The 27,087-nt window shown below is 42.4% G+C and overlaps 1 protein-coding gene across 2 annotated transcripts in view; it reads right to left on the bottom strand.

The window, feature by feature from the left end:
- Nucleotides 1–27,087, bottom strand: part of PHF24 (PHD finger protein 24) — a 213,956-nt gene that overhangs the window by 50,617 nt on the left and 136,252 nt on the right. For both annotated transcript variants that reach the window (XM_069748242.1, XM_069748250.1), the window contains exons 2-3: nt 10,725–11,124; nt 1,905–2,090 (exon numbers count right to left, since the gene is read on the bottom strand). In XM_069748242.1, coding sequence (XP_069604343.1) covers nt 1,905–2,090; nt 10,725–11,120 — 582 coding nt within the window. In that variant the 5' untranslated portion in view covers nt 11,121–11,124. The remainder of the gene's footprint in view (nt 1–1,904; nt 2,091–10,724; nt 11,125–27,087) is intronic.

Genomic DNA, 27,087 nt, shown 5'->3' with positions numbered 1-27,087 from the left:
TTAATGAATGTTTTTGCAGAGACCTCGGCTCTTCCATTCAGTGACCTGCAGAGACACTTTTATTCCACTGTCTCTGTGCACATTACCCTCCATTGCCCTAAATGAGCGGCGCTTCCCTCGGAGGAATCCCAGCTGATCTCGCCCTCGGTCTATTCTCTCTCATCTTGTCAGATGCTTTGGATGAATATAAAAATAGGCAGAGAACATGCGGAGTCTTATTCTAAGACTTGAAAGGAGAGGTCTGGATCTTGACATTTCAAGCACGTGATCAATGGGCAGCTTTGTAGTTAATCCTTTTTTATTGGCTATTTGTTAAGGGAATAGTTGTTGCTTTTATGTATTACACTTTATTGATCAATTTGTATTTTTTACTGAATTTACTTAGACTGTAAAATGCTCATCAACCATTAGAATAATTAATATTTCATTATAAATAGTTCATAAATATTTTCAGCTTTAAAGGGGTGTTCTTATTTTTCACTGGATTTGCCATAAATTGGACCAGCACACCTCTCGAAAACCTGAGTCTCGTGACCCACACATTTGCCTTCACCTGTCAGCGGAGAATACAGAAGTGGACTCAACTTTATTTTTGGAACTCACAGAGGAATCAACACATGGGCAGCCACTTTTCCACTGACCATGGCCACCACAGCTCCAGGCAGGACTGGGGAGTAAGGTGACATGTCATAGATATCTAAATGGGGACAAAGATTAATTTTCAGGTTATGCAAAATGCCTACGCAATAGTCGCCTCCAGAGCTGCATTCACAATTCTTTGGCTCTCCTTAGCTCTACCCTCACATCTCTCAGCAATCTCTGCATCCCAGAAATAATTAGGATTAGGGTGGATAAAGGGTTCAGCTTCTAAGAAAAAATCACAGACAATATTTGCTAAAGCAGAATAACTCCCCTTTTCATGTTTTTCCAATCTCAGTGAGTGGTTACAAAGAAGGCATAGCGCTTGGTGGTTGCAGTTCACACCAGGCGCAGGAATTGCCGCTCTCTTGGGCCATTGTTAACTCCACAGTGACCTTACAACACACTTGGAGCATGGGAACAAGACATTGGTCACCACTATTCGTGGTCCTGTTCTTATGATCACAACTAACCCCTCCTTACACACTTTCGTTCACACTGATATCTCCCAGAATACCAGCAGATTCCCCAAAATTGAGCCCTCCCGGGCTGACAACATATTCAGTCCCCACAATTTAAATAAGACTAGTCACCAGATCAAAAGTTTCAGCTTATATTGTATTCTCGCCGTTTCCTTGAGTATTCTGCTCTTTTCTTTTTCTAAATCTGCCATACGGTTCCAGAAATATGGGTCTTTTTAGTTAGCGCCATTTATAAAGTCTAAACCAAAGAGGGCGTGTCTCACGGGATTCTACGAGGGCGTGTCTTTAGGATGCTCTGCATTGTGAACCTGAAAGCCACGCCCCTTGGTAAAGTCCATAAAAATTTGCACTAAATAAAATTACCCATATCTCTAGAACCACATGGCAGATGTTAAAAAATTAAGAAGCAGAATAGCTCAGGGAGCAGCAGGAGTAAAATAAGAGCAAAAACTGGCCACTCTTGTTGTGGTGATAGGTCCCCCTTTAAGTGACATAATTGTCAAACTGCACTCTCTAAAGCCTGTAGAATATATTTCTGCTTCTCAATTAGAAAAATTTGGCTGCTTTCTTTCAAAACCACCTTTATTCGTTTAATGGAGGTAAACTACAATTCCAAAACACAACCCATGGGAAAGAGTGGTATTGTTTCTGAAAGAAAGCAGTCACATTTTTAGGCACAGTTTGCCTGAACGATGTCTGGACATTCGGGATAGAGGAGATTATACACATCAATTACTGCGTTCGTCATGAAAACCACTACCAGAAATAAGTTGGCACACTTACACAGTAATAACAGCTCCAGCCAGTTTCCGTATGGGCCATTTCTGTCACTTCCAGGGCATTGTCATTGCGCAGGTATCCCATGCGGTGAAGGCAGCCATCATGAAAAACCCGGGAGCAGATTCTACATGGGTAGAGGCTCTCTGCAGTCCAGACCTCGCAGATCTCACACATCTCATCACTGGTGATCTATAGAGATTAAAAAAATGGAATATAACTGCTCAATAATATGGATCAATGCAATCATGGGCGTAAATGCCACGAAGCAACACGAGTCTTCTAAGGTCCTCTCTGGCTAGTGATAAGCTCAAATTCTACTTAAAGGGAATATGTGAGCAGTGTTTTGCTATCCCATTAAGAACAGCATGAGGTATGGGCAGAGACCCTGACTCCAGCAATGTATCACTTACTGGGCTGCTTGGTGTAGTTTTGATCGAATCCCTGTTTTCTCTGCTGCAGATTTGCTGAGCCCTGTATGACCCACACCACTGTCAGCTTTCTGTGTACACTGTGCATTGTCAGCAGGCTGCCAATTAATGGTGGGGTCGGGGTTACATGGACCAACCTGACTGGCCTGCACATGAGACCTAGTCTTCTAGTGATAATCTCCTGCTACAAAACATAGTCTAATAAGTGACATACACATCGCTGGAATCAGGGTCTATGCTCCTACATTATGCTGCTCTCACATTAAGTAGCAAAAACCTGCTGACAGATTCCCTTTAATGCCGTTGTTGACAATTGTAAGTCAGGACTGACCGGGGAGGAATATGGTGGCTTACCAACCTGATAGCAACCCTACCGGGAAGCACTGGCATTAAGAGAGTGGATAGAGCCCCATTTCTGACTTCAGTAAGGTTACTGCAGTTCATAGCCGATTAACTCAGGTCACCTTATTGACGTCAATGCTAGTCACTGCAGGCTCGTTCTCACGCTACTGTCATTGTGTTCTACTTGGTGTGCATTACGCTCAACACTATCTGGGTGTAGCAGACTCGGGTCTCATCTTGGGATGGATTTACAGCAGACCCCTTTGGAATATTTGATTTGTTCTAGTAATGCGGGTGTCTTATAGATGCCTCTCCACTCCTAACCCCTGGGCTTGATGTCAGCTGACATTACAAAGCTGACATCAACCCCAAAACCATTACTTCGCTTGCCAACGCACCAGGGAACGTGGGAAGAGCAGAGGCTAAGAGCCAGAATTGTCGCATCTAATCCATGCGCCATTTCTGGGGTGGCTGAGGGCTGGTTTTATTAGTCTGGGAGGGGGCCCATATCCATAGCTCCTTCCCATGCTATTAATATAAACCCACAGCTGTCTGCTTAGTCTGTGCTGGTTATTAAAAATAGGTGGGACCCCACATTATTATTTTTTTCTGGGTCCCCAATTATTAATTCTCAGTTAAGGTTAAGTAGACAGCTGTGAGCTGATAGTAAGAGCCTGAGAAGCTCCGTGATTATTGCCCCATTCCCAGACTATTATGACGAGATCTCAGCTGTCTGCTTTCCCACAGCTGGTTAATAAAAATGAGGGGAACTCCACACCATTTTTTATTTAAATTTTTTTTTATTACAAAGAAAACTACACATGCAAGGCACTGATTATATATCTTACTGACATATTTCTATCTCTGTAAATAAATAAGATTGTTTTATTAGTTAGAAAACTAGCTTGAAATGACAGATAATTACTGTATCTAAAAGATAATGTTAAAACGCATTGCATACGCATGTGATATGGATGTCAAATGGATGCTAGGTGAGGAAAAACGCAAACTCGCATGGCATCGGAATGCTAGGTGAGAAGAAAAAACTCATGACACTCTCCAACTTTTCTGGCTGAGAATCTCAGCTACTTTATATACGCAGATGTGAGCGAACCCTAATTGTCATTATGGGGCTTTCTTTTTTTCATTTATTTATATTGGATTTTCAGTGAAGAAAGGGTTACAGGTCGTAAACCATGGCCTTTTAAATAATCAAATGAAATTCCTAGCGCTGCCAGCTCTGTTGAGTTGAGGTGAAGTATTGATCCTTAAAATACTGATACAAATTGTTATGGTATTGATCCCAGCCGTCTCCGGCAGCTAAGTGCTGGGCTATGGATAATGTATTTGGAAAGACGGCGTGCTGCGGTATTCATGTGCTGAATTATTGGCTCTAAGTTATCACCCAAACTAGGGATTCTAACAACTGAATTACTTTCCAGGCCAAGAGCCTCTCAGCTGCAGGCAGCATGGTGGTTCGGTGGTTGGCACTGTTGCTTTGCAGCGCTGGGGTCCTGGGTTCAAATCCCACTAAGGACAACATCTGCGAGGAGTTTAGACATTTAGATTGTGAGCCCCAACGTGGACAGACTTTTGTAAAGCGCTGCAGAAATGACTGGCGCCATGTAAGTGAAAGGAAAATCAAAGGATATAAAGCAAGTGGCAGAGCAGAGAAACAAGACCTCTGGAGACCACTTGCACTGCTTCCGATATCTGGGAAAGTCCATGTTTGCAACAAGTAGTTTGGGCATCATGGCTAGTCATCATGTTTCTAGAATTTCAATACTGTTTATACTCAGCACTCCTAAATAGGTGCATAAAGGTGCTTCTCACTAAATTCGAATATCATCAAAAAGTTAATTTCAGTTCTTCAATACAAAAAGTGAAACTCATTATGTAGAGTCATTACACACAGAGTGATCTATTTCATGTGTTTATTTCTGTTAATGTTGATGATTATGGCTTACAGCCAATGAAAACCCAAAAAGTCATCTCAGTAAATTAGAATACTTTATAACGCCAGCTTGACAAATGATTTTAAAATCCAAAATGTTGGCCTACTGAAATGTATGTTCAGTAAATGCACTCAATACTTGATCGGGGCTCCTTTGGCATCAATTACTGCATCAATGCGGCGTGTCATGGAGGCGATCAACCTGTTGCACTGCTGAGGGGTTATGGAAGCCCAGGTTGCTTTGATAGCAGCGTGCAGCTCGTCTGCATTGTTGGGTCTGGTGTCTCTCATCTTCCTCTTGACAACACTCCATAGATTCTCTATGGGGTTAATGTCAGGTGAGTTTGCTGCCAATCCAGCACAGTGATACTGTTGTTTGTAAACCAGGTATTGGTACTTTTGGCAGAGTGGACAGGGGCCAAGTCCTGCTGGAGAATGAAAATTCCATCTCCAAAAAGCTTACATCCCTTACATCAATTCCATACAGTATTCAGAAAAATGTCACCCAAAAGGCCTCAGTTTGGATGCTGGGAACGGAATAATCCAGAGAAAGACACAGAGGTGACTAAATGAGCGGCCATCTCTCCAACAAGATCGGGGCAGGGCCGCGTTGTGTGTTTATTGATGTCAAAGTGGTTGTCAATTAGATTTGTTATAATAGTTTAACCAATTATTTCATTCTATAAAAGTAAAATCAGCTGTAAACCATGTTAATCCTACACGATTCCTAGTTACAGTCCCAGCAAAAAATAACTCTGGCCACATACACACATTCAGTATTTGGTCAGTATTTTACATCAGTATTTATAAGCCAAAACCAGGAGTGGAACAATCAGAGGAGAAGTATAATAGAAACATGTCATCACTTCTGTATTTATCACCCACTCCTGGTTTTGGCTTACAAATACTGATGAAAAATTGTTAAAGGACGAGTTTCCCCCTAAAAATACTAAACTTCTAGTTATCAATGGAGGAACTCTCCTTACACAATTCTATTGAGGTCCGATATTAACTATTATTGCCGAACTTGACTATTAATAATTAAATATCCCTCAACGTTATCTTTTCCTTATACTATATACTGAGACAAAACCGTGTATCAATAAAGGATATTTATTACACACACACACACAAGTCTGCAGTCCATAACATACATATATATTTATACCCAAGCTGGCGACTACAATATATATATTGTAGCATGGCTAAAGCTTGTATAGTCGATGGGAGGTATGTATCACAGAGAAGGCTTGCCGCTGTGATGTAACCCGGAGTGTTTTGTTTAATACACAAAAGGCAATAAGGAATTGTTTAGGATGTTTGGGTCCGGGTTACGGGTAGCTATGAGAGATGGGAGGGTCTGTACACCTCAACAAACCTGGGAAACACACATTCGCCAGAAGACTCGCTACACTCATCAGGAGGGCGTTAAACTAGAAGAAGAGGGGACGGGAAGAAAAACATTAGACTTGAACAAAGAAGATCCAGGAAAACATACTCAGAAGGGAGGTAAGAACATTTCTAAAACAATCCACAGCGAGGAGATTGGAACAAAACAAAATCCTCTAAACTGCATGCTCGCAAACGCCAGAAGCCTGACAAACAAGATGGAAGAACTAGAAGCAGAAATATCTACAGGTAACTTTGACATAGTGGGAATAACCGAGACATGGTTAGATGAAAGCTATGACTGGGCAGTTAACTTACAGGGTTACAGTCTGTTTAGAAAGGATCGTAAGAATCGGAGAGGAGGAGGGGTTTGTCTCTATGTAAAGTCTTGTCTAAAGGCCACTTTAAGGGAGGATATTAGCGAAGGAAATGAGGATGTCGAGTCCATATGGGTCGAAATTCATGGAGGGAAAAATGGTAACAAAATTCTCATTGGGGTCTGTTACAAACCCCCAAATATAACAGAAACCATGGAAAGTCTACTTCTAAAGCAGATAGATGAAGCTGCAACCCATAATGAGGTCCTGGTTATGGGGGACTTTAACTACCCGGATATTAACTGGGAAACAGAAACCTGTGAAACCCATAAAGGCAACAGGTTTCTGCTAATAACCAAGAAAAATTATCTTTCACAATTGGTGCAGAATCCAACCAGAGGAGCAGCACTTTTAGACCTAATACTATCTAATAGACCTGACAGAATAACAAATCTGCAGGTGGTCGGGCATCTAGGAAATAGCGACCACAATATTGTACAGTTTCACCTGGCTTTCACTAGGGGGACTTGTCAGGGAGTCACAAAAACACTGAACTTTAGGAAGGCAAAGTTTGACCAGCTTAGAGATGCCCTTAATCTGGTAGACTGGGACAATATCCTCAGAAATAAGAATACAGATAATAAATGGGAAATGTTTAAGAACATCCTAAATAGGCAGTGTAAGCGGTTTATACCTTGTGGGAATAAAAGGACTAGAAATAGGAAAAACCCAATGTGGCTAAACAAAGAAGTAAGACAGGCAATTAACAGTAAAAAGAAAGCATTTGCACTACTAAAGCAGGATGGCACCATTGAAGCTCTAAAAAACTATAGGGAGAAAAATACTTTATCTAAAAAACTAATTAAAGCTGCCAAAAAGGAAACAGAGAAGCACATTGCTAAGGAGAGTAAAACTAATCCCAAACTGTTCTTCAACTATATCAATAGTAAAAGAATAAAAACTGAAAATGTAGGCCCCTTAAAAAATAGTGAGGAAAGAATGGTTGTAGATGACGAGGAAAAAGCTAACATATTAAACACCTTCTTCTCCACGGTATTCACGGTGGAAAATGAAATGCTAGGTGAAATCCCAAGAAACAATGAAAACCCTATATTATGGGTCACCAATCTAACCCAAGAAGAGGTGCGAAACCGGCTAAATAAGATTAAAATAGATAAATCTCCGGGTCCGGATGGCATACACCCACGAGTACTAAGAGAACTAAGTAATGTAATAGATAAACCATTATTTCTTATTTTTAGGGACTCTATAGCGACAGGGTCTGTTCCGCAGGATTGGCGCATAGCAAATGTGGTGCCAATATTCAAAAAGGGCTCTAAAAGTGAACCTGGAAATTATAGGCCAGTAAGTCTAACCTCTATTGTTGGTAAAATATTTGAAGGGTTTCTGAGGGATGTTATTCTGGATTATCTCAATGAGAATAACTGTTTAACTCCATATCAGCATGGGTTTATGAGAAATCGCTCCTGTCAAACCAATCTAATCAGTTTTTATGAAGAGGTAAGCTATAGGCTGGACCACGGTGAGTCATTGGACGTGGTATATCTCGATTTTTCCAAAGCGTTTGATACCGTGCCGCACAAGAGGTTGGTACACAAAATGAGAATGCTTGGTCTGGGGGAAAATGTGTGTAAATGGGTTAGTAACTGGCTTAGTGATAGAAAGCAGAGGGTGGTTATAAATGGTATAGTCTCTAACTGGGTCGCTGTGACCAGTGGGGTACCGCAGGGGTCAGTATTGGGACCTGTTCTCTTCAACATATTCATTAATGATCTGGTAGAAGGTTTACACAGTAAAATATCGATATTTGCAGATGATACAAAACTATGTAAAGCAGTTAATACAAGAGAAGATAGTATTCTGCTACAGATGGATCTGGATAAGTTGGAAACTTGGGCTGAAAGGTGGCAGATGAGGTTTAACAATGATAAATGTAAGGTTATACACATGGGAAGAAGGAATCAATGTCACCATTACACACTGAATGGGAAACCACTGGGTATATCTGACAGGGAGAAGGACTTGGGGATCCTAGTTAATGATAAACTTACCTGGAGCAGCCAGTGCCAGGCAGCAGCTGCCAAGGCAAACAGGATCATGGGGTGCATTAAAAGAGGTCTGGATACACATGATGAGAGCATTATACTGCCTCTGTACAAATCCCTAGTTAGACCGCACATGGAGTACTGTGTCCAGTTTTGGGCACCGGTGCTCAGGAAGGATATAATGGAACTAGAGAGAGTACAAAGGAGGGCAACAAAATTAATAAAGGGGATGGGAGAACTACAATACCCAGATAGATTAGCGAAATTAGGATTATTTAGTCTAGAAAAAAGACGACTGAGGGGCGATCTAATAACCATGTACAAGTATATAAGGGGACAATACAAATATCTCGCTGAGGATCTGTTTATACCAAGGAAGGTGACGGGCACAAGGGGGCATTCTTTGCGTCTGGAGGAGAGAAGGTTTTTCCACCAACATAGAAGAGGATTCTTTACTGTTAGGGCAGTGAGAATCTGGAATTGCTTGCCTGAGGAGGTGGTGATGGCGAACTCAGTCGAGGGGTTCAAGAGAGGCCTGGATGTCTTCCTGGAGCAGAACAATATTGTATCATACAATTATTAGGTTCTGTAGAAGGACGTAGATCTGGGGATTTATTATGATGGAATATAGGCTGAACTGGATGGACAAATGTCTTTTTTTGGCCTTACTAACTATGTTACTATGTTACTATGTTACCCATATACCTCACCCCTGGGTAAGGGGCATAACCATGCCTATTTGTGTTTGTTTAAGAACCTGTGGTGATGTCATAGCCACATGTCTAATCATGTGACGTTACTTCACCAATGGGTGTGGTTTCAGGCTACTTAATGGAGATGTGTAGCACATGGTAAGAGAGTGTTTGGGAATCTGTCAGGGTGGACAGAGGTCCCTGTGTCCAGATGGGACACTACAGACAGGAGTCTGTGTGTGTGGAGGAGAAAGCCTCCAAAGTGTGTTAAGGCTGCAGGACTGAGCCTGAAGGACTGGACTTTTGTATTTTCCTTTCCTGAGCTAAAAGCTGTTTGTTTACCTGTTGTTCACACTGTTATGTGGTTTATGGAGCAATAAACCCACTTGAACCAAGAAGAGAATGTGGCTCCTGTTTCCTCCTACGCACCTGAGTGGGTACAACGTTACAAAATATATATATATATATATATATATATATATATATATATATATATATACACATATATATATACATATATATACATATATACACACACACACACACACACAATACTGTTACTACAGCGCTACTACAGTAATTTCACTACAGTATACAGTAATATAACAATATAAAAACCCACCCTGAATTACCCAAATCACACACTCAATATCAGCCCACCCATCTATAGCTTACTATCCCTAAGGCCTAGCAAGTAAAGGGGTTACAGAGTAGGCTCAACCACCATGTACGTCCATGATCGTCCCAGCAAGCAAAGCAAAAGAGAGAGCCACATGATCTTGTCCCTTTTATGTGACCAGCTAAAAGAGGTGTGTCCAACCCCAAGTGTGTGGCGATGATGTTACAGTATATTGTCCACTAAGATACACCCCCCTCAGTCCTAAATTAAACTTGTTTTTCCAGCACATGGCAGCATTGTTTTGTTTGTGGGAAATGTTACTTATTAATTATTTTGTATGACATATCTCTGTGATTTAAGGGTATAAAAATTCTAAGTTGGAAAATTGCAAAATTTTCTAAATTTTGGCCAAATTTTAGTTTTTTTCACAAACAAACACACGTTATATCTAAGAAATTTTACCACTATCATGAAGTACAATATGTCACGAGAAAACAATGTCAGAATCGCCAAGATCCCTTGAAGCGTTTCAGAGTCATAACCTCATAAAGGGACAGTGGTCAGAATTGTAAAAACTGGCCCGTCATTAACGTGCAAACCACCCTTGGGGCTTAAGCAAAAAATCCAAAGTTGTAAAAAAATTAGCACACAGTTTTTCAGCATCAGTCACACATTTCTGCATTGTAAAAAGACCAGAGAGGTTCTCTTGCTTGGAGCAATTTATGCCATATGGCCCTAGCTCTGTTGTTCACTATCCAATAGGTGAGAGAACTTTGTCACAGCCTTCGGGTAAAAGCTTTGCTATACCTCTGTCATGACCCAAGCACTGGTATCAAGCATGGTTTCTTGCTGCGGAAGACCAAAGAAATCCACTAATTAAAATATACTCAATGTAATGGAAAGAATATGACAATCCACACAGATTATCTAAGGTAAATGTAATCCCTACTGTAGAAATGTAGTTTTCTCCAAATGCAAAGATTTGATTTCACTCCAGTTATATTAATGTTCCTCACCTCTTCTCTCTGGTCCAGGGTTATCTCTGGGAGCTCATCATCATTCAGAGCACGAGTTGGTCTGATAAAAGCTGGAGGAGTGAAACGTTTGGAGTTATCAAACTCATCAGGTTCAACTCCTTTCCCGTCTCTTAGTCTTTCCCAGGCTGCCCGGTTTGCTGGATTCTCCTGCCGGGGTTGAGACCGACAAGGAGAATCTGGGTTAGATTCAGTCTCATCCTTCTCCTCTTCCAACACTTGGTCCAGAACATCTGCTTTACTCCCTTTCCTGATACAACCCTCAGATTTCCTCTTACTGGGCGGTCTCTCCTTCAGTCCATCCTTGAATGCGGAGACGGCAATGCTGACCTTCTGCACCTGCTCCACTGTCTGTCTCTTGGACATTAGCACACCCATTTTCCTGTTAAGAAAAAAAGAGACAACGTGTTAGCTCCATCGACAGAATCTAAAGACTGAAGATCTGGATTCTATAGTTTGACAAATTAGATTGCTCTAGAGCAGGGGTCCCCAACCTGTGGCATGCGGGCCCATGATGTGTGGCTTATGTTGGTCTGCGAGCTTGGAGTATTAGCTCCAGGTCCAGCAAACAGGTATGAAGAGCAAATCTCATAATGGTGAATTTTAGAGTAGCCCTGCAGATCTAGATGAACAAGCCTTAGGGGTTTAGAGACAATTTAAGTATGGTACGCTGGAGACAGGATGATACTACCTGTTAGAGGAGGTGCTTGAAGCTGGACACGACAGTATGTTGGGAGTGCTTGAAGGGAGAATACCGAATGGGGATATGGTTGGAACCCTTGGATCTTGGTGTACTGCTTCAGGGTGATCTCCGTGGAAAATGTTTGGTTATCGTTACACCTGTAATGAGGGCCTTGGTTGCCACTAGTGTGAGGGGGCAGAAGCTGGATGTGGCTTGCAACCCTCTCTTGGAGCTGAATGTGGCTCTCAAGGTCAGAAAGGTTGAGGACCACTGCTCTAGAATAAGACAAGCTCTAGGTCACGGACACTGGAGATCTAGAGTGTGACACCTTAAAACACAATGATGACCACAATATTAAAAAAATGGAGCTTCACTACATCCTCAAAGAAACCATAAATCTAATCAATAATTTTGTTATATTGTCTATGAAAACTCAAGTTCCTAACATTTTAAGGGAACCACTGATCATGTAATTGATGGGATCATAGTTCAACAGATCTAACACAGCTGCGCACTGGTCATGAGAGTCATTCACTGGAATGCAATACTGAATGAGCTTACTTTTTTATTCAAGGGCAATTACTGTAAACCCCAAACGTTTACAATTGGTTCTCCAATACATTTTAAAATTAATCAATGAAATGCTACCATGCAGGTTGGAAGGGAAGAGAAGGTAAAGAAACGGGAAGGGAAAGGAAAATGGTAAGGAGTATAGTATAGTTGAGAGATAGGAAGGGTGAGAAAAGGAGGGGGAGTAAATAAGGGAGAAAGGTAGGGAGGAAAGAAGGAGGGTGGAGAGGTAGAGGAGAAGGAAGGGACTGAGGTAAGGAGAGAAGTAGGAAGGGAGAGGGAAGAAAGAAGGAGGGTGGAGAGGTAGAGAAGAAGGAAGGGACTGAGGTAAGGAGAGAAGTAGGAAGGGAGAGGGAAGAAAGAAGGAATTAAGAGAGGTAGGGATGGAATAAGGAAATGAGGGAAGTAGGGAAGCAAGAAGGCAGGGAGGTGAGGTAGTAAAGACAGAAGGAATGGAGAAAGGAAATGACATTAGTAAGGAGGGTAGTAGGGAGATAGGAGCGATGAGGAAGGGAGGGGGCAAGGAAATAAGAAAGGGAGATATGTTGAGTGGGAAGAAGGAAGGAAGGGAGAGTGGTGAGGGAGAAGGAAGGAAGGGAGAAAAGTAGGGAGGAAAGATGGAAGGAATAGAGTTAGGGAGGGAAGAAAGAAGGAAAGGAGTGTAGTATGGAGAGAGGAAAAAGGAAGGAAGGAAGGAAGGGAGGGAAGTAAAGAGGGAGGAAAGTAGGAAAATGAGGATAAGGGGGTTAGTAGGGAGGAAGAGATGGGTGAGAAAAAATAAGGAAGAAATGGAGAGAGGTTGGGAGGATGGAAATAAGGAAGGAAGGAAGGAAGGAAAAGAGGCAAGGAACAAGGAAGGAAGGAAGGAAGGAAGGCAGTCATAATGTGTCCTCTGCTCCAGCACTGCGCCACTCTTCCAATTTTCAATTGTCCCAACCAGACCGCAAATAACAAAGTAACAGCCCCCAGTGACTTTACGGCTGTGGTCACTGATTAGCTGCAGAGCTAGGTGACCCTCAGACTGAAAGTGATCACATCCAAACCAGTGACCAGTGGTAACATTCAGACTGGCAGGGCTGGCGCACATTACGTAAGCATGCTTTCTATGTTTTCATTCAGTAGGGAACCTTCAAACAAACCTCCGTAAAGAAAACAGTAAAAAAAGAATGTTATGGTTGGTTTTCTCTCACCGCGACTGACTACGAGGAGGCATGTGAGGGTGACGGCAATAGCGTTGACTTAACCGAGATGACAGCAAATATGATTGACAGTAGTAGCTTGCAATCAGTAATTATGCCAGAAGCATTAACATTTGTGCCCATGCTTTACATAGCCACTGTACTGGAGCCACACAGCTGCCATATATATGGATGAGAAGCAGGGGCATAGTGAGCACCAGTCTGCTGGCAAGCAAGCTCATCGAGTGGAGTGGCCAGTGTCTGCAGGTTCCTATGCGGAGCACAGCAGTCAAGAGGAGATTGTTATCTGCTGCATGCTCTTCATAGGCAGCAACCGATATCAGAAAGTTCCCAGTATGTTGAAGTGGACTTTGTTATCTTAGTTGCTGCCTATGCAGAGTGAATACATATTAATCGTGACTGCTGCATAGGAGATGACAAAGACTGCTCTGGGCTTCCCCACAGCTCCCCGCTTCTTCTCTCACTTGTATATTTTTTTAAAATGTATACAATCTTTACACTTTGTTAAGGATTTTTCTAACCCTGACCCTAGACCAGTATGGTTTGGGTATGGTTAGTGTTATGGCTGGCAATCAGGCAACACAGCGTGCAGTAATCAGCGCACATACAGAGATCTGGCAAAAACCCAAAACAATAGGACGAGCTCTGAGACGTGGAATCTCTGTAGACTGCAGTACCTGAACTGTCCTCACACAACTGGAAGCAGCAGTGGATTGCGCCTATCACTACCTATGCAACTCGGCACTGCCTGAGGAGCTGACTAGCCTGAAGATAGAAATACAAGCCTGACTTACCTCAGAGAAATACCCCAAAGGAATAGGCAGCCCCCACATATAATGACTGTTAGCAAGATGAAAAGACAAACGTAGGAATGAAATAGATTCAGCAAAGTGAGGCCCGATATTCTAGACAGAGCGAGGATAGCAAAGAGAACTATGCAGTCTACAAAAAACCCTAAAACGAAAACCACGCAAAGGGGCAAAAAGACCCACCGTGCCGAACTAACAGCACGGCGGTGCACCCCTTTGCTTCTCAGAGCTTCCAGCAAAAGATAATAACAAGCTGGACAGAAAAAACAGAAAACAAACTAGAAGCACTTATCTAGCAGAGCAGCAGGCCCAAGGAAAGATGCAGTAGCTCAGATCCAACACTGGAACATTGACAAGGAGCAAGGAAGACAGACTCAGGTGGAGCTAAATAGCAAGGCAGCCAACGAGCACACCAAAACACCTGAGGGAGGACGCCCAGAGACTGCAATACCACTTGTGACCACAGAATTCACAACAGGTTAGCATCTGTACAACAGGTACCTCTGATTAATGTTACATTAACTACATGTGGGTATACATGATATGTTATACATGCAAATGGCATATATCTTTTATTAGCCCACCCATACTTGTTGTTAATCATGTATTGTTCCATATTTCATCCATGTTTATTGTATTACTAGATGTTGGCCCGATTCTAACGCATCGGGTATTCTAGAATATGCATGTCCCTGTAGTACATGGACAATGATGATTCCAGAATTCGCGGCAGACTGTGCCCGTCGCTGATTGGTCGAGGCAACCTTTATGACAATCGTCGCCATGCTGTGCCCGTCTCTGATTGGTCGAGGCAACCTTTATGACATCATTGTCGCCATGCTGTGCCTGTCTCTGATTGGTCGAGGCCGCCAGGCCACTTCACCACTGTTTATTGTTCACTTTATTACGCTTACATTGCCGTTCAGGGCTACAATCATAATAATAATATAATATATAATTATATACAATATAATAATAATTAAATGTAACACATTTCATTTGTATTTTAGGCAAAAAAATAAAATAAAATGCCATTATCATTACAGACGGGACGTTAAAGGAGTATTCCTATCTCCAATATCCTATGCCAATATCTAGTAGGTTTAAAAAATAAAAATAAATAATATTAGTGAATACCCCCCCCATTAGAAATGTAGTATAGTTATTCTGATTAGCTATGTCTTGTTCCCCATGTGTAGGGCATTGCAGTAATTTAGGTATCCATGGTTATGCCCACTCATATAGTTAGTTGTTAGTGGTCGTAACCATGGATACCGAAGTTACTACAATGCCCTGCACATGGGGCAAGCGAAATAGCTAATCAGAAAAGCTATGCTACATTTCTAATTGGAGGTATTTGCTAATATTATATTATAATTATTATTATTGTTACACCTACTACATATTGGGATAGGAACTTGGAGATGGGAATAACCCTTTAATGGAACATTCAAGACAGATTCTGATTCGGGCAGTGAGCTTATCTACTGACAAATGGCATCCGGGTTATATATTATTTACCACTGAATGATGTATTAAGATTGGACTGGATGGACATGCATCGCTCCTCTCATACCGCATATACAGTCATTAGATCAATTATTCTTGATATATTAGTGCTCGACTAAGCAACTAAGCCATTATTATAAGGGTGAATGAGAGGAGCAGTGACGGCACCATTGCCGATTACAGACACTCGTTAGTCGTGGAATTAGGAGTTCACGCATTGGTTTCACTCCCATAAAGTATCCCAAATGGGAAAAAATGAGAGAGGGGGGATCCAATGGTTCCCCGGCAGCATCGCTTCTACTGACAGCGCTAGGCCCCTCCAAATAATTTCCCACAAATGATACTGGACTCGTAGGTGATAAATCAGACGTTCATTCGGTCGTGTTATGGCGAGATGATCCGGAGTCGCTGTGAATCACCGCGCCGAGAGCTACGGCAATATGTCCGCAATATAGAACTGGTAAGAGTTGTGAATTATTACATGTCAGCCGTCAGGATAAATAGGTGCCATAGAGAACAGCTGGGTATAGAACAGCACACACTTTACATAGGACTGCAGGAAATATCTGCCACATCTTCTGTATTCAGAGTCATCACTGTGTTATAGTGGTGTTACATAGGACTGCAGGAAATATATACTACATTATCTGTATACAGGGTGTTATCACTGTAATTGGTGATGTTACATAGGACTGCAGGGAACGTCTACAACATTATCTCTGTTCAGGGAGTGATTGTTATTTGTGCAGTTACATAGGACTGCAGGGAACATCTACATATCTGTATTCAGAGAGTCATCACTATTATCTGTGCCATTACATAGGACTGCAGGGAACATGTACATAGCTGTATTCAGAGAGTCATCACTGTTATCTGTGCTGTTACATAGGACTGCAGGGAACATTTACATATCTGTGTTCAGGGGCCATCACTGTTATTTGTGCTGTTACTTAGGACTGCAGGGAACATCTACATATCTGTATTCAGAGAGTCATCACTGTTATTTGTGCTGTTACATAGGACTGCAGGGAACATCTACTACATTATCTCTGTTCGGAGAGTTATCACTGTTATCTGGCTGTTACATGGGACTGCAGGGAATATCTACTACATTTCTGTGTTCAGAGAGTCATCACTGTCATTGAAGGCTTTATATTCAGAGAGTTATCACTGTTATTATGGCGTACATAGGACTAGTAATATTTACTACATTGAGTTACCGTTGTGTTATTTGTGGTGCTACACAGGACTGCAGGCAACATCTATTACATCATCCATACTTGGAGAGGCATCAATCACTGTGTTATCTGCTGTTATTTGTGGTGTTACATAGGACTGCATGTGGCATCTACTGCATTCATACTCATACAGGTTCGCATTTTACTGATCTGTAATACATGGCCGCGTGGAATATTCCTTCAACAACCAAACGTTAACGCTTCCCAAGGTCACCTTGTGGTTTCTCCTTTTAGGTCGTATGCCCCCATAACAGGCTTTGCACAGTATACCTGTCCTCTACCTCCATTTGCCTCTGGCTTCTTTCTGTTCTTTTCTGCATAAATCCAAAAAAAGAGAAAAGAACCACCGTGTGCTCCATCAGATGCCTCACGTGGGGATGAATTGTACCCTGAGGGCCCATAACTTCATACATGGGACACCTGGCAGAGCCGGGGTGGAAGCACAGATCCTTATTTGTTGGTGGCATGGGATGTGTAAGCCGGAGATCGTATGGCTGGTGATTTCTAGGTTTGTCTACTGCGGCAATATAGGGCTGTGCAACCCTCGGGACATGAAGCTGCACAATTTAGAAGAAGCTCATCAAAAAAGACTAATTCCTTAAAAGATTCTTTATTTAGTATACTTAAAAATCAAAAACCACAAAGATTGTGAAAAACAAACCACTTGGAAAGCATAGACAGACTCCTCTGCGACCAAAAACTAGAAGTGAGGATCCAAATATGGTGAGGACCATTGGTACATATGATAATCAGACAGATCAGATTTTCAGAATCCTCAATAAACATTGGAGTATCTTACAGGCGGATGAGTCTCTATCTGAGGTGGTCCCGAAAAAAACAGCAGTTACCTTCCGCAAGGGTCGGTCTGTTAAAGACCGATTAGTACATAGCCACTATAAAAGGCCAAAACAGGAAGGTGCATGGCTGGATAGGAGAGTTTTTGGCACGTTTAGATGCAGTAACTGATCATTTTGTAAATGGGTGTCCCCGGGGAAGAGCTTTGAGAATGCCTCTAATGGCAGAAAATTCTTTCCAAGAGATTTTGCAATTTGCAAAACCACGGGAGTGGTATATATGGCCACATGTTCATGCCCTGAGAACTGCATTGGCAAGACAAGGAGAGAATTGAGGAAAAGAATAAGTGAACACCTTGGTGATGTTGGAAATGAGAGGGATACACCTGTGGCCCATAAACATAACGATGAATGACCTCGGGGAGATCAAAACATCCAACACCGCGGAGACACCATCACGTGTTTCTCAACGCAAGCAATGAATAGCCAGGTCTTTCACCGGGAAGGAACACCTGTGGCCCGTCATATATGGAGGGAACATCAAGGCAATGGTGAGGTCTTCTCTTTCTGTGTATCGGAGGTAATTAAGGAGAGTGAGAGACAAGGTGATTGGGACAGACCCATTTTGCAGAAAGAGACCCGGTGGATCTTTAAAATGGAACCAGTCACACCCAGGGGACTTCATGATCGGCTGACATATGGTTGTTTCGTATGAATTTACCCGTGCTTTCAAGTATTTGGTTGATTTCTCCTAAAGGAGTTTCTGTGCTTCTACCTATATATTATAACAAAAGTTTTACAGGCCCTGCATAGACCTAGGAGAGGGTTTATGCTACTAATGGCATCTGCTTGTAGGTCCACCATCTTATGGACTCATGTATACAGCATTTATTTTTTTCAATCGCAAATGTTTGATCTAAGAGGGGTGTGTGGTGTATTAAGGATATGCTCCTATTGAATGTTGTGTATGAGCCTTTGCATATCTTTGTTCCCACCAGTAATAAACCATAGGAGACATAGGTTTAATGAATAAGTCATAAAGATTCTACAAAATTCAGGAATACCCATTAAATAATGTATTCAAGTATATGAAAGCATAGGGTTAAGTTAGGTCAGGAAGCAGCCTTGTACCTGGAAGGGGCCATCACTCTGTATGAAATATATATTGATTAAAGATCTAGCTATGTATATAACTCCATCATTAGGGGAGCGCAAAGGCCGGTTTCAGATTAGCGTTTTGAGGAGCTGCGGAGGGCTGCGGACTTCGTCCGTGAAGCCCCGCCCTCGGCTGCACCTCTGCCGCTAGCTCCACCTACTTCTGCATGCGGCCTGCGTACCTATATTTAACATTGGGTATGCAGGTCGTGTGGCTGTATGCGGATGCTTCTGCATGCGTCGTTTTGACGATGCGGCGACCAGCGTAGGACACAGCTAGTTGCAATTTATTTTTTTCTCCGCATCGTCAAAACGACGCATGCAGAAGCATCCGCATACAGCGGCACCACCTGCATACCTAATGTTAAAGATAGGTACGCAGGCCGCATGCACACCGCATGCAGAAGTAGCTCTTAAAATGTAACTAATTGTTGGTTGCTGTGAGATTTCTATGGAATTTTGTATTCATTCTACCATCTAGAATGTCTATTTTTACATCAAGAAAATGCAAAGTGTTTTTTTCCGAAACATGATGTAAAACGTATGTTTTCATCATTAGTGTCGCTCAAATAAGTTACAAAATTATTGAAATCTTCCTGCAATCCATCCCAAACAAAAATGTCATCTGCAAAACGTAGATACATCCGTATATGCTTTAAATAGGGATTTGTAATATTAGTGACATATTTTCCCTCAAAAAGTTGGTCACACAGGGTTAATAGCAGCGTAAACGGAATGCGTTACACCGCGGCCCGTTAGCGCTGCCATTAACCCTGTGTGAGCGCTGACTGGAGGGGAGTATGGAGTGGGCACTGACTGCGGGGAGTAAGGAGCAGCCATTTTGCCGCCGGACTGTGCCCGTCGCTGATTGGTCGTGGGCGTTTTGCCATGACCAATCAGCGACTTGGATTTCCATGACAGACAGAGGCCGCGACCAATGAATATCCGTGACAGACAGAAGGACAGAAAGACGGAAGTGACCCTTAGACAATTATATAGTGGATAATATGTATGTTTCTGGGTCATTGAGTTGTGACATTGCTTCATCAATATAATACTTTCTATCTAAAATTACCAAATTTCCGCCTTTGTCGGCTTTTCTAAAGATTACTTCATCCCACCTTTGCATTTCTCCAAGTGCTTTCTGTTCATTCACCGAGAGATTTTTATTAGATTCCCTGTACAAAATAGCTTCTATATCTTTTATTACCAAGTCATGAAATAAATCCACCATATTACCTGGTGATATTGGTGGCATAAAGTTTGAACGAACACCCCCTTCAGAATTCTGAATACAGACAAAGATCTTGACTTTATTTGTTTTGTATTGGACAGTTTGGAATTGGTCTTATCCCACAATGCCTTTAAATTTATGAACAGATGGTACATTCAAAGAACCGGTACCGCAATGGGTACACCAGTGGCATGCGTTTTCGCAATCCTGTTTTTAGCAGCGTTTGAGGAAAAATAAGTCACTAATATTACAAATCCCTATTTAAAGCATATACGGATGTATCTACGTTTTGCAGGTGACATTTTTATTGTTTGGGATGGATTGCAGGAAGATTTCAATAATTTTGTAACTTATTTGAACGACACTACTGGTTAAATTATCAGTTTGCTGATCTGTTTGGGCATAGTGCAACAGAAGGTGGATTTGCCTATGATATGTTTTGTGAATAGGCAAATATGGCTGATTTGTTTGGGCACAATGGAATAGAAATCTGATATCATTTTCAGCCACTGGTTATCTGTGATTTACAAATGGTAATGCAGGAGCAATAATTATTGCACTAGAGCTGTCTATATCTAACTTAACAGCACCTGACCCTATTACATTTAAAAGATGAATTTTTTGTCTGAATAAGAATAAATCGGTTCCTGCTTAAATATTCTATCAAGAGCATTATTCCCTATAACCCTTTCTCTTATCCCCACATTTCATCATTATGACAGGCACACGAAGGGAGAGATTGGTAGGGAGAGGGGGGGCTAGCCTTCTTTGAGCGGGGGCGCCATATTGCGCATTAGGCCGGTTTCACACGTCCGTGTCTCCGGTACGTGAGGTGACAGTGTTCGTGGGAGCGCACGTATTACACGGACCCATTAAAGTCAATGGGTCCGTGTAAAACACGTACCGCACACGGACGTTGTCCGTGTGCAGTCTGTGTGCCGTGCAGGGGACAGCGCTACATTAAGCGTTGTCCCCCCCACTGGTGCTGAATCCGCGATTCACATCTTCCCTGCAGCAGCGTTTGTTGCACAGAAAATATGAATAATAGTGTTTAAAATAAAGATCTATGTGTCCCCCGCCCCCCCACCCCCTGTGCGCCTCCCCGCTGTTCTGAAAATACTCACCGCTTCCCTCGTTGGCTGTCGCTGCTTCCTCGTCTGGCCTCATCTTCTCCTGTATGCGGTCATGTGGGGCCGCCGATTACAGTAATGAATATGCGGCTCCACCCCTATGGGAGGTGGAGCCGCGTATTCATTACTGTAAATGAGCGCTGTCTCCTGCACGGTGCGTGTGGTACCCAGTGGGCACACGGACACGGATAACTCCAGTACCGATTTTATACGGTACTGGAATTATCTGGACGTGTGAAACCGGCCTTACATAGAGTGCCAACCTCCGCAATCAGGCAGGGGCGCTGCTAAGTAGGGACTGTGGTGGGCCAGCTAATTCTATCACATCCCCCCTCTCCCCCTCCTAGTCCCACTTAAAAATTCATCAGGCATGAGAAAATTGGTTGGACTTCTAGTTAATGTATTGTTATGGTGGCTAATTGTTGTTTAGGCCCATATTTAGATTCCTTGCATTATACGGTCTATATTACTAGGGCATCTATATTTTTAGTGACATTGTGATATCGTGTTTGTAGATTTTGTCCTATTATAGGGATTTATAGGGAAATCAGGGCTAGCCGCCGCTGAGTGGGGGCGCTATTTGCGTTTCAAGAGGGTGCCAACCTCCACTGACAGGCAGGGGATCAGTCAGGGCGAATTTAGGGCCAAATAGATCTAATAGTAGCCTTGCTGGTATACCAACTTGAGGATACAGATCAGCAACTGATTTTTGGTTATTTTTGATTTTTTATGTCTGGTTTTTCACAATCTTTGTGGTTTTTGATTTTTAAGTATACTAAATAAAGAATCTTTTAAGGAATTAGTCTTTTTTGATGAGCTAAATTTTGTAACTAATCCCAATAATCCTGTTTTTAAAAAAAACAATTTAGAAGATCATCGCTCATCACTTTCATGTTCATATCCAATGACTGACAGTGAACTCACTTTTTCATCATTCTTTCTCCTCACTTTCGTTATTGACAGCAGCACATCCCATGATGGAAACAAGGATGTGCTCCTGACTCATCAGCAATAAGATGGCCTCTCCCACTTGTTTGTTCAGGATTATTCCCGGGCAATAATCTGGACTGAGCATTGGAACAAACATTTGTGCCGGCAATCATCGACCAACAGACAGGAACTTTACCCATTTCTTTTTTTTTTTTTTTATTCATTTTGTCATTGATTTGCACTTTTGTGAAGGCTGGATGGTGGTTCACCTTCAGATTTGGGCCTTCTGTAGAATATGGGAAAGTGGTGGCTTTGATCCATCACCAATACTATTGGTTTTGTTGTGAGTGGTTTCATGCGATTTTGGCATTAGGACTGATGGTTTTAGGAGGGGGAGCTTGTTTTGTCATCCTGTGATATCAATATTTTGTCTCATTAGAGTTAGAAGCTGAGGTAGACGAGTTACACCAGAGGTTTCTTTGAGGTGCAGAGGCCCTGGAGAGCTAAGCAGCTGGTCTCATGGAGTTGGCTGATTCTCTAGAGGAGTGAGCCTCAAAGGTCTGTGGTAAATTGCAGATCTATGACAGTAACAAAGTATACTGTGAGGCCCAGTGAGGGACCATGTCAGGACTAATGCATATGTGGAGAAAAGAGTTTGACCAAGTTGCATAGACAATGACTAGCTGCAGAGATCTAGTCAGAGTTGTTGCCACTGCTTTTAGGACTGAGAGACATTTATACTCACTACCCAAACATATCAGACTCTCACTTAATGAGGAACCTTCAAAAGGAACCTGAAGACCAACCTGCAGTAACCAGCAAACCGCTACATAACCAGCTCTACCCTCACCTACTGTATCCTCACCCATGCCTTGTCGACTGAGTCCTTGGGGGCAGGGTCCTCTCTCCTCCTGTACCAGTCGTGACTTGTATTGTTTATGATTATTGCACTTGTTTTTTATTATGTATACCCCTTTTCACATGTAAAGCACCATGGAATAAATAGTGCTATAATAATGAATCAGACTAAGACTCAGAAACCGTGCAGCACCAGGTTAGTAAATCTTCACAGGTTATTTAAAAAAGCAAAGGCTGACAGACTTGAAACACTTTCCAGATTTAAACAATCAGGGGTGGTGCAAAAAAAATATCAATAGTGGACCGGAGACTTCACTAGTAGTAACAAAATAAAGAGATATGGCACTCACCCCAATGATGCTGTAGTTAAAATCCTTTATTCGCTGCGATCAGCATTTAGGCTTACATGGAGAGGCGGCAGGGAATGGACGGGAGAGGGTGCGGGGAAACAGGTGAGGACAACGGCCGTTTTGCGCAAATGCGCATTTGCGCGAAACGGCCGTTGTCCTCACCTGTTTCCCCGCACCCTCTCCTGTCCATTCCCTGCCGCCTCTCCATGTAAGCCTAAATGCTGATTGCAGCGAATAAAGGATTTTAACTACCGCATCATTGGGGTGAGTGCCAGTGCTATAATAATAACTAATAATATTAATAACATGTGGTTCAATTGGCGATAGAGATAACACCTCAAGGGGAATGCACCACCAAAGTCCAACCACACAAGTTGATGCATGTTCTTGACTGTGACATCACTTTTTTGCAGCATCAATGCTGTGCTTCTTGTACAATTAACCATACTGTGTTTGTGACCCATCCTGCTGTCTAATCCCTGGTTACACCCTTAGGATAACCACACACAATAGAGAGAGGTGGGCCAATTGTTTAGCTGGAAGTTATCTCTTCTAACATTTGCTCTGCCAAGTACTCATATCTTCTCAAAAGGGCTAAAGCCAGTCTCATCTGATGTAAGTTTAAATTGCAGAGAACAAATTGGATATGCCAGATCCTTATCTCCCCTGGGTGAGTCAAGAGGCATTAGACCAGGGGTGCACAGCATATTGTGGCCCAAAGGCCACAATCCCATACTGAACCAATCTCATGGGCTGCACAAAATGTACTGGGCTAATTACATAAATACATCACCAGAACCACCATCAGTACAATAAGATATAACCAGTTTTGAATATTTGAGGAGAACTTGGAGAGATTATGCTCAGTGTTTGTTCAAAAAAATGTGAAAATGTGAACATATGCTAACTGAGACTGAGTTTTTGGAACAGAAATTGAGCAAAATCTCACCAAATCGTTTTTATAATCTCAAAACTCTAAAGTCTTGAGAAGTTTTTAAGTTTTAACATTAACATCAATAAATGAATGTAGCACCAGATCCACAGTCAGTACATGAATACAGTGCCAGAACCACCACCCATACATGAATGCAGCACCAGAACAACTGTCAGTACATGAATATATCACCAAGTTTACTTTAGCGATCAATTGCAATGTCAGGTCAGCCCCATGTACAATTGTATTGCATGGACCTACAACTCCCAGTATATCTTCAACAATGCTATGGAGTTAACAATCATAAGAATTTGGACAATAAAGCAACCACAGCACTGATAAGAGGCAAGAAGAATCACAAATAAACATTTACCTCCAGGTACCTTATATTTGACATCTTCTCTGATTAGTGATTCCCATCCCTTTTGTCCCCATGCTTTACAGACACTGATGACAGACAATGATGTCTTGAGCAGCGCTTCCCGACACTGTGCCATTAAAAATAAAAGTAACAGTACACTTCCGCATAAATAAAAATATCTCCCATGCTGTGTCCATGAGTAATAATTTCTCTACACTGCTTCCTGCACAAAATAACTCCAGCGCACACTGCCCTTCTCCAAAATATCTGCTCCCCACTGCCCCTCTGCAAAATGTCCCCTGCACACTGCCCCTTTGAATAAAGTACCCCCCACCACCATTGCCTCATGTAAAACCGTACCCCCTTTCCTAATTGTCCCCCCATTATGTGCCCTCACAGTAACATTAACCCCCTCATCCACAATGATATGGCATTTAATCTTCAGCTCCTCCATGGAGCCAGCGATTACTCGGTTCCTCTGCTGCCCTTCAGTGCTGAGGTGCCGACAGCAGTGTTATGAGGTCAGCAGCATGTTCTCAACACGCCGCTATAAGTCTTGGTGGGGGCTGACACGTGCTTCTCAGCCTCAGTCCAGGTGTCAATTGTTCAAATGTATTTACTGTTGTGAAAGGCAATTCAGTACTACAATGGTCATAGCGGTCAGAGCACATACAGTGATCTGACAATAACCCAAAATCATAGAACGAGCTCTGAGACGTGGGAACTCTGCAGACCGCAATCCCTAATCCTCTCCAAACAACACTAAAGGCAGCCGTGGATAGCGCCTAACTCTGCCTATGCAACTCGGCACAGCCTGAGAAACTAACTAGCCTGAAGATAGAAAATAAGCCTACCTTGCCTCAGAGAAATACCCCAAAGGAAAAGGCAGCCCCCCACATATAATGACTGTGAGTTAAGATGAAAAGACAAACGTAGAGATGAAATAGATTCAGCAAAGTGAGGCCCGACTTTCTTAACAGATCGAGGATAGAAAAGGTAACTTTGCGGTCTACACAAAACCCTAAAGAAAACCACGCGAAGGGGGCAAAAAGACCCTCCGTACCGAACTAACGTCACGGAGGTACACCCTTTGCGTCCCAGAGCTTCCAGCAACAAAATAGACAAGCTGGACAGAAAAAATAGCAAACAAATAGCAAAGAAGAACTTAGCTATGCAGAGCAGCAGGCCACAGGAATGATCCAGGGAAAAGCAAGTCCAACTCTGGAACATTGACAGGAAGCCAGGATCAAAGCATTAGGTGGAGTTAAGTAGAGAAGCACCTAACGACCTCACCAGATCACCTGAGGGAGAAAACTCAGAAGCCGCAGTACCACTTCCCTCCACCAACAGAAGCTCACAGAGAGAATCAGCCGAAGTACCACTTGTGACCACAGGAGGGAGCTCTGCCACAGAATTCACAACAATTTACGTCTGAAAGACATAGATCCATTTAAATATAGGAAGGTGGGAGCGTCAATCTGCGGAAAGCTCTGCGGGTCACAAAACATCCTTTGGCTGGCCGCATGCGACCTGCGTGCCGTATGTTGTGCAGGCCTGCATTAGACTGTCGGGTTAAGCCTGCTGATATTGCCCATCACTAGTCTGAGGGCCTCTAGTGTGAAAAGCAGGAAACCCTCAGTTAACATTATGGAAATGAATATTAAGGTATTTTGGTGTAGAAGCCTCCATCGTCAGGGTTTTATTTATATCCTGTTACTTATATAGTGCCAATATATTCCTCAGCAATGTACAGAGATTGAAAGAATTTACATTAGCCCCCATGAAAACCTCTTCCGACAAGCCTACAACCCGCAGTAACCACTGATCAATGAAACTGCTGCACGACCAGCTCTATCCTCACCTACTGTATCCTCTCCCATCCCTTGTAGATTGTGAGCCCTCGCGGGCAGGGTCCTCTCTCCTCCTGTACCAGTCGTGACTTGTATTGTTTAAAATTATTGTACTTTTATTATGTATACCCCTTGTTCTGTTCATGTCAGGAAAAGACAGTGTGGCTCATATTATGCATTGAATTTTAGTATTACAGTGTTGGTTTGTTGCGTTATAGCACAATCTAGTGGTGTTAAATTTATAATCTGTGTCTTGGTACAATCCCACAGTGCAACACTCTGATTATTACTAAGGTATGCTGGGACAGGGAAACTCCATTGCTTTTTGTGTACCTCCTGGGACACACGTGCTCATGTGCTGTGCTGGAACCATCTACTTACTTGCCATCCTGGTTAAGTTTATCCGGTAAGATTGTTACCTCTGTCCTTGTAATATAGTGTTGTACAGAATGTGAATTACTGTATAGCAGCCAGTACATAGGAAATCTATTATCAGTGACTTACTGTATGTAGTTATATACAAGTTGCATCATACTGTATGCTTTCTCTGTTAGTTGTAAAGTGTCAGCTGTGCTATTATTTTACCCAATACTTATTCATGTCATTTGTATTCTTATAGTTTTACCACGCATTCGTAATACCCTTTTACCAATAAACAAGTTAGACTACAGAGAACAGTCTGCTTATCTGGAAGACACAAGTGGTTTATGCTGTATGTTGGATCACACACCATGTCAACGTG

This window comes from Ranitomeya imitator, chromosome 1 (genome assembly GCF_032444005.1).
Source record: "Ranitomeya imitator isolate aRanImi1 chromosome 1, aRanImi1.pri, whole genome shotgun sequence".
In the NCBI taxonomy this organism is placed as follows: Eukaryota; Metazoa; Chordata; class Amphibia; order Anura; family Dendrobatidae; genus Ranitomeya; species Ranitomeya imitator.
Note: the sequence above shows the minus strand (reverse complement) of the source record. Positions and strands in the feature narration are given on the sequence as shown.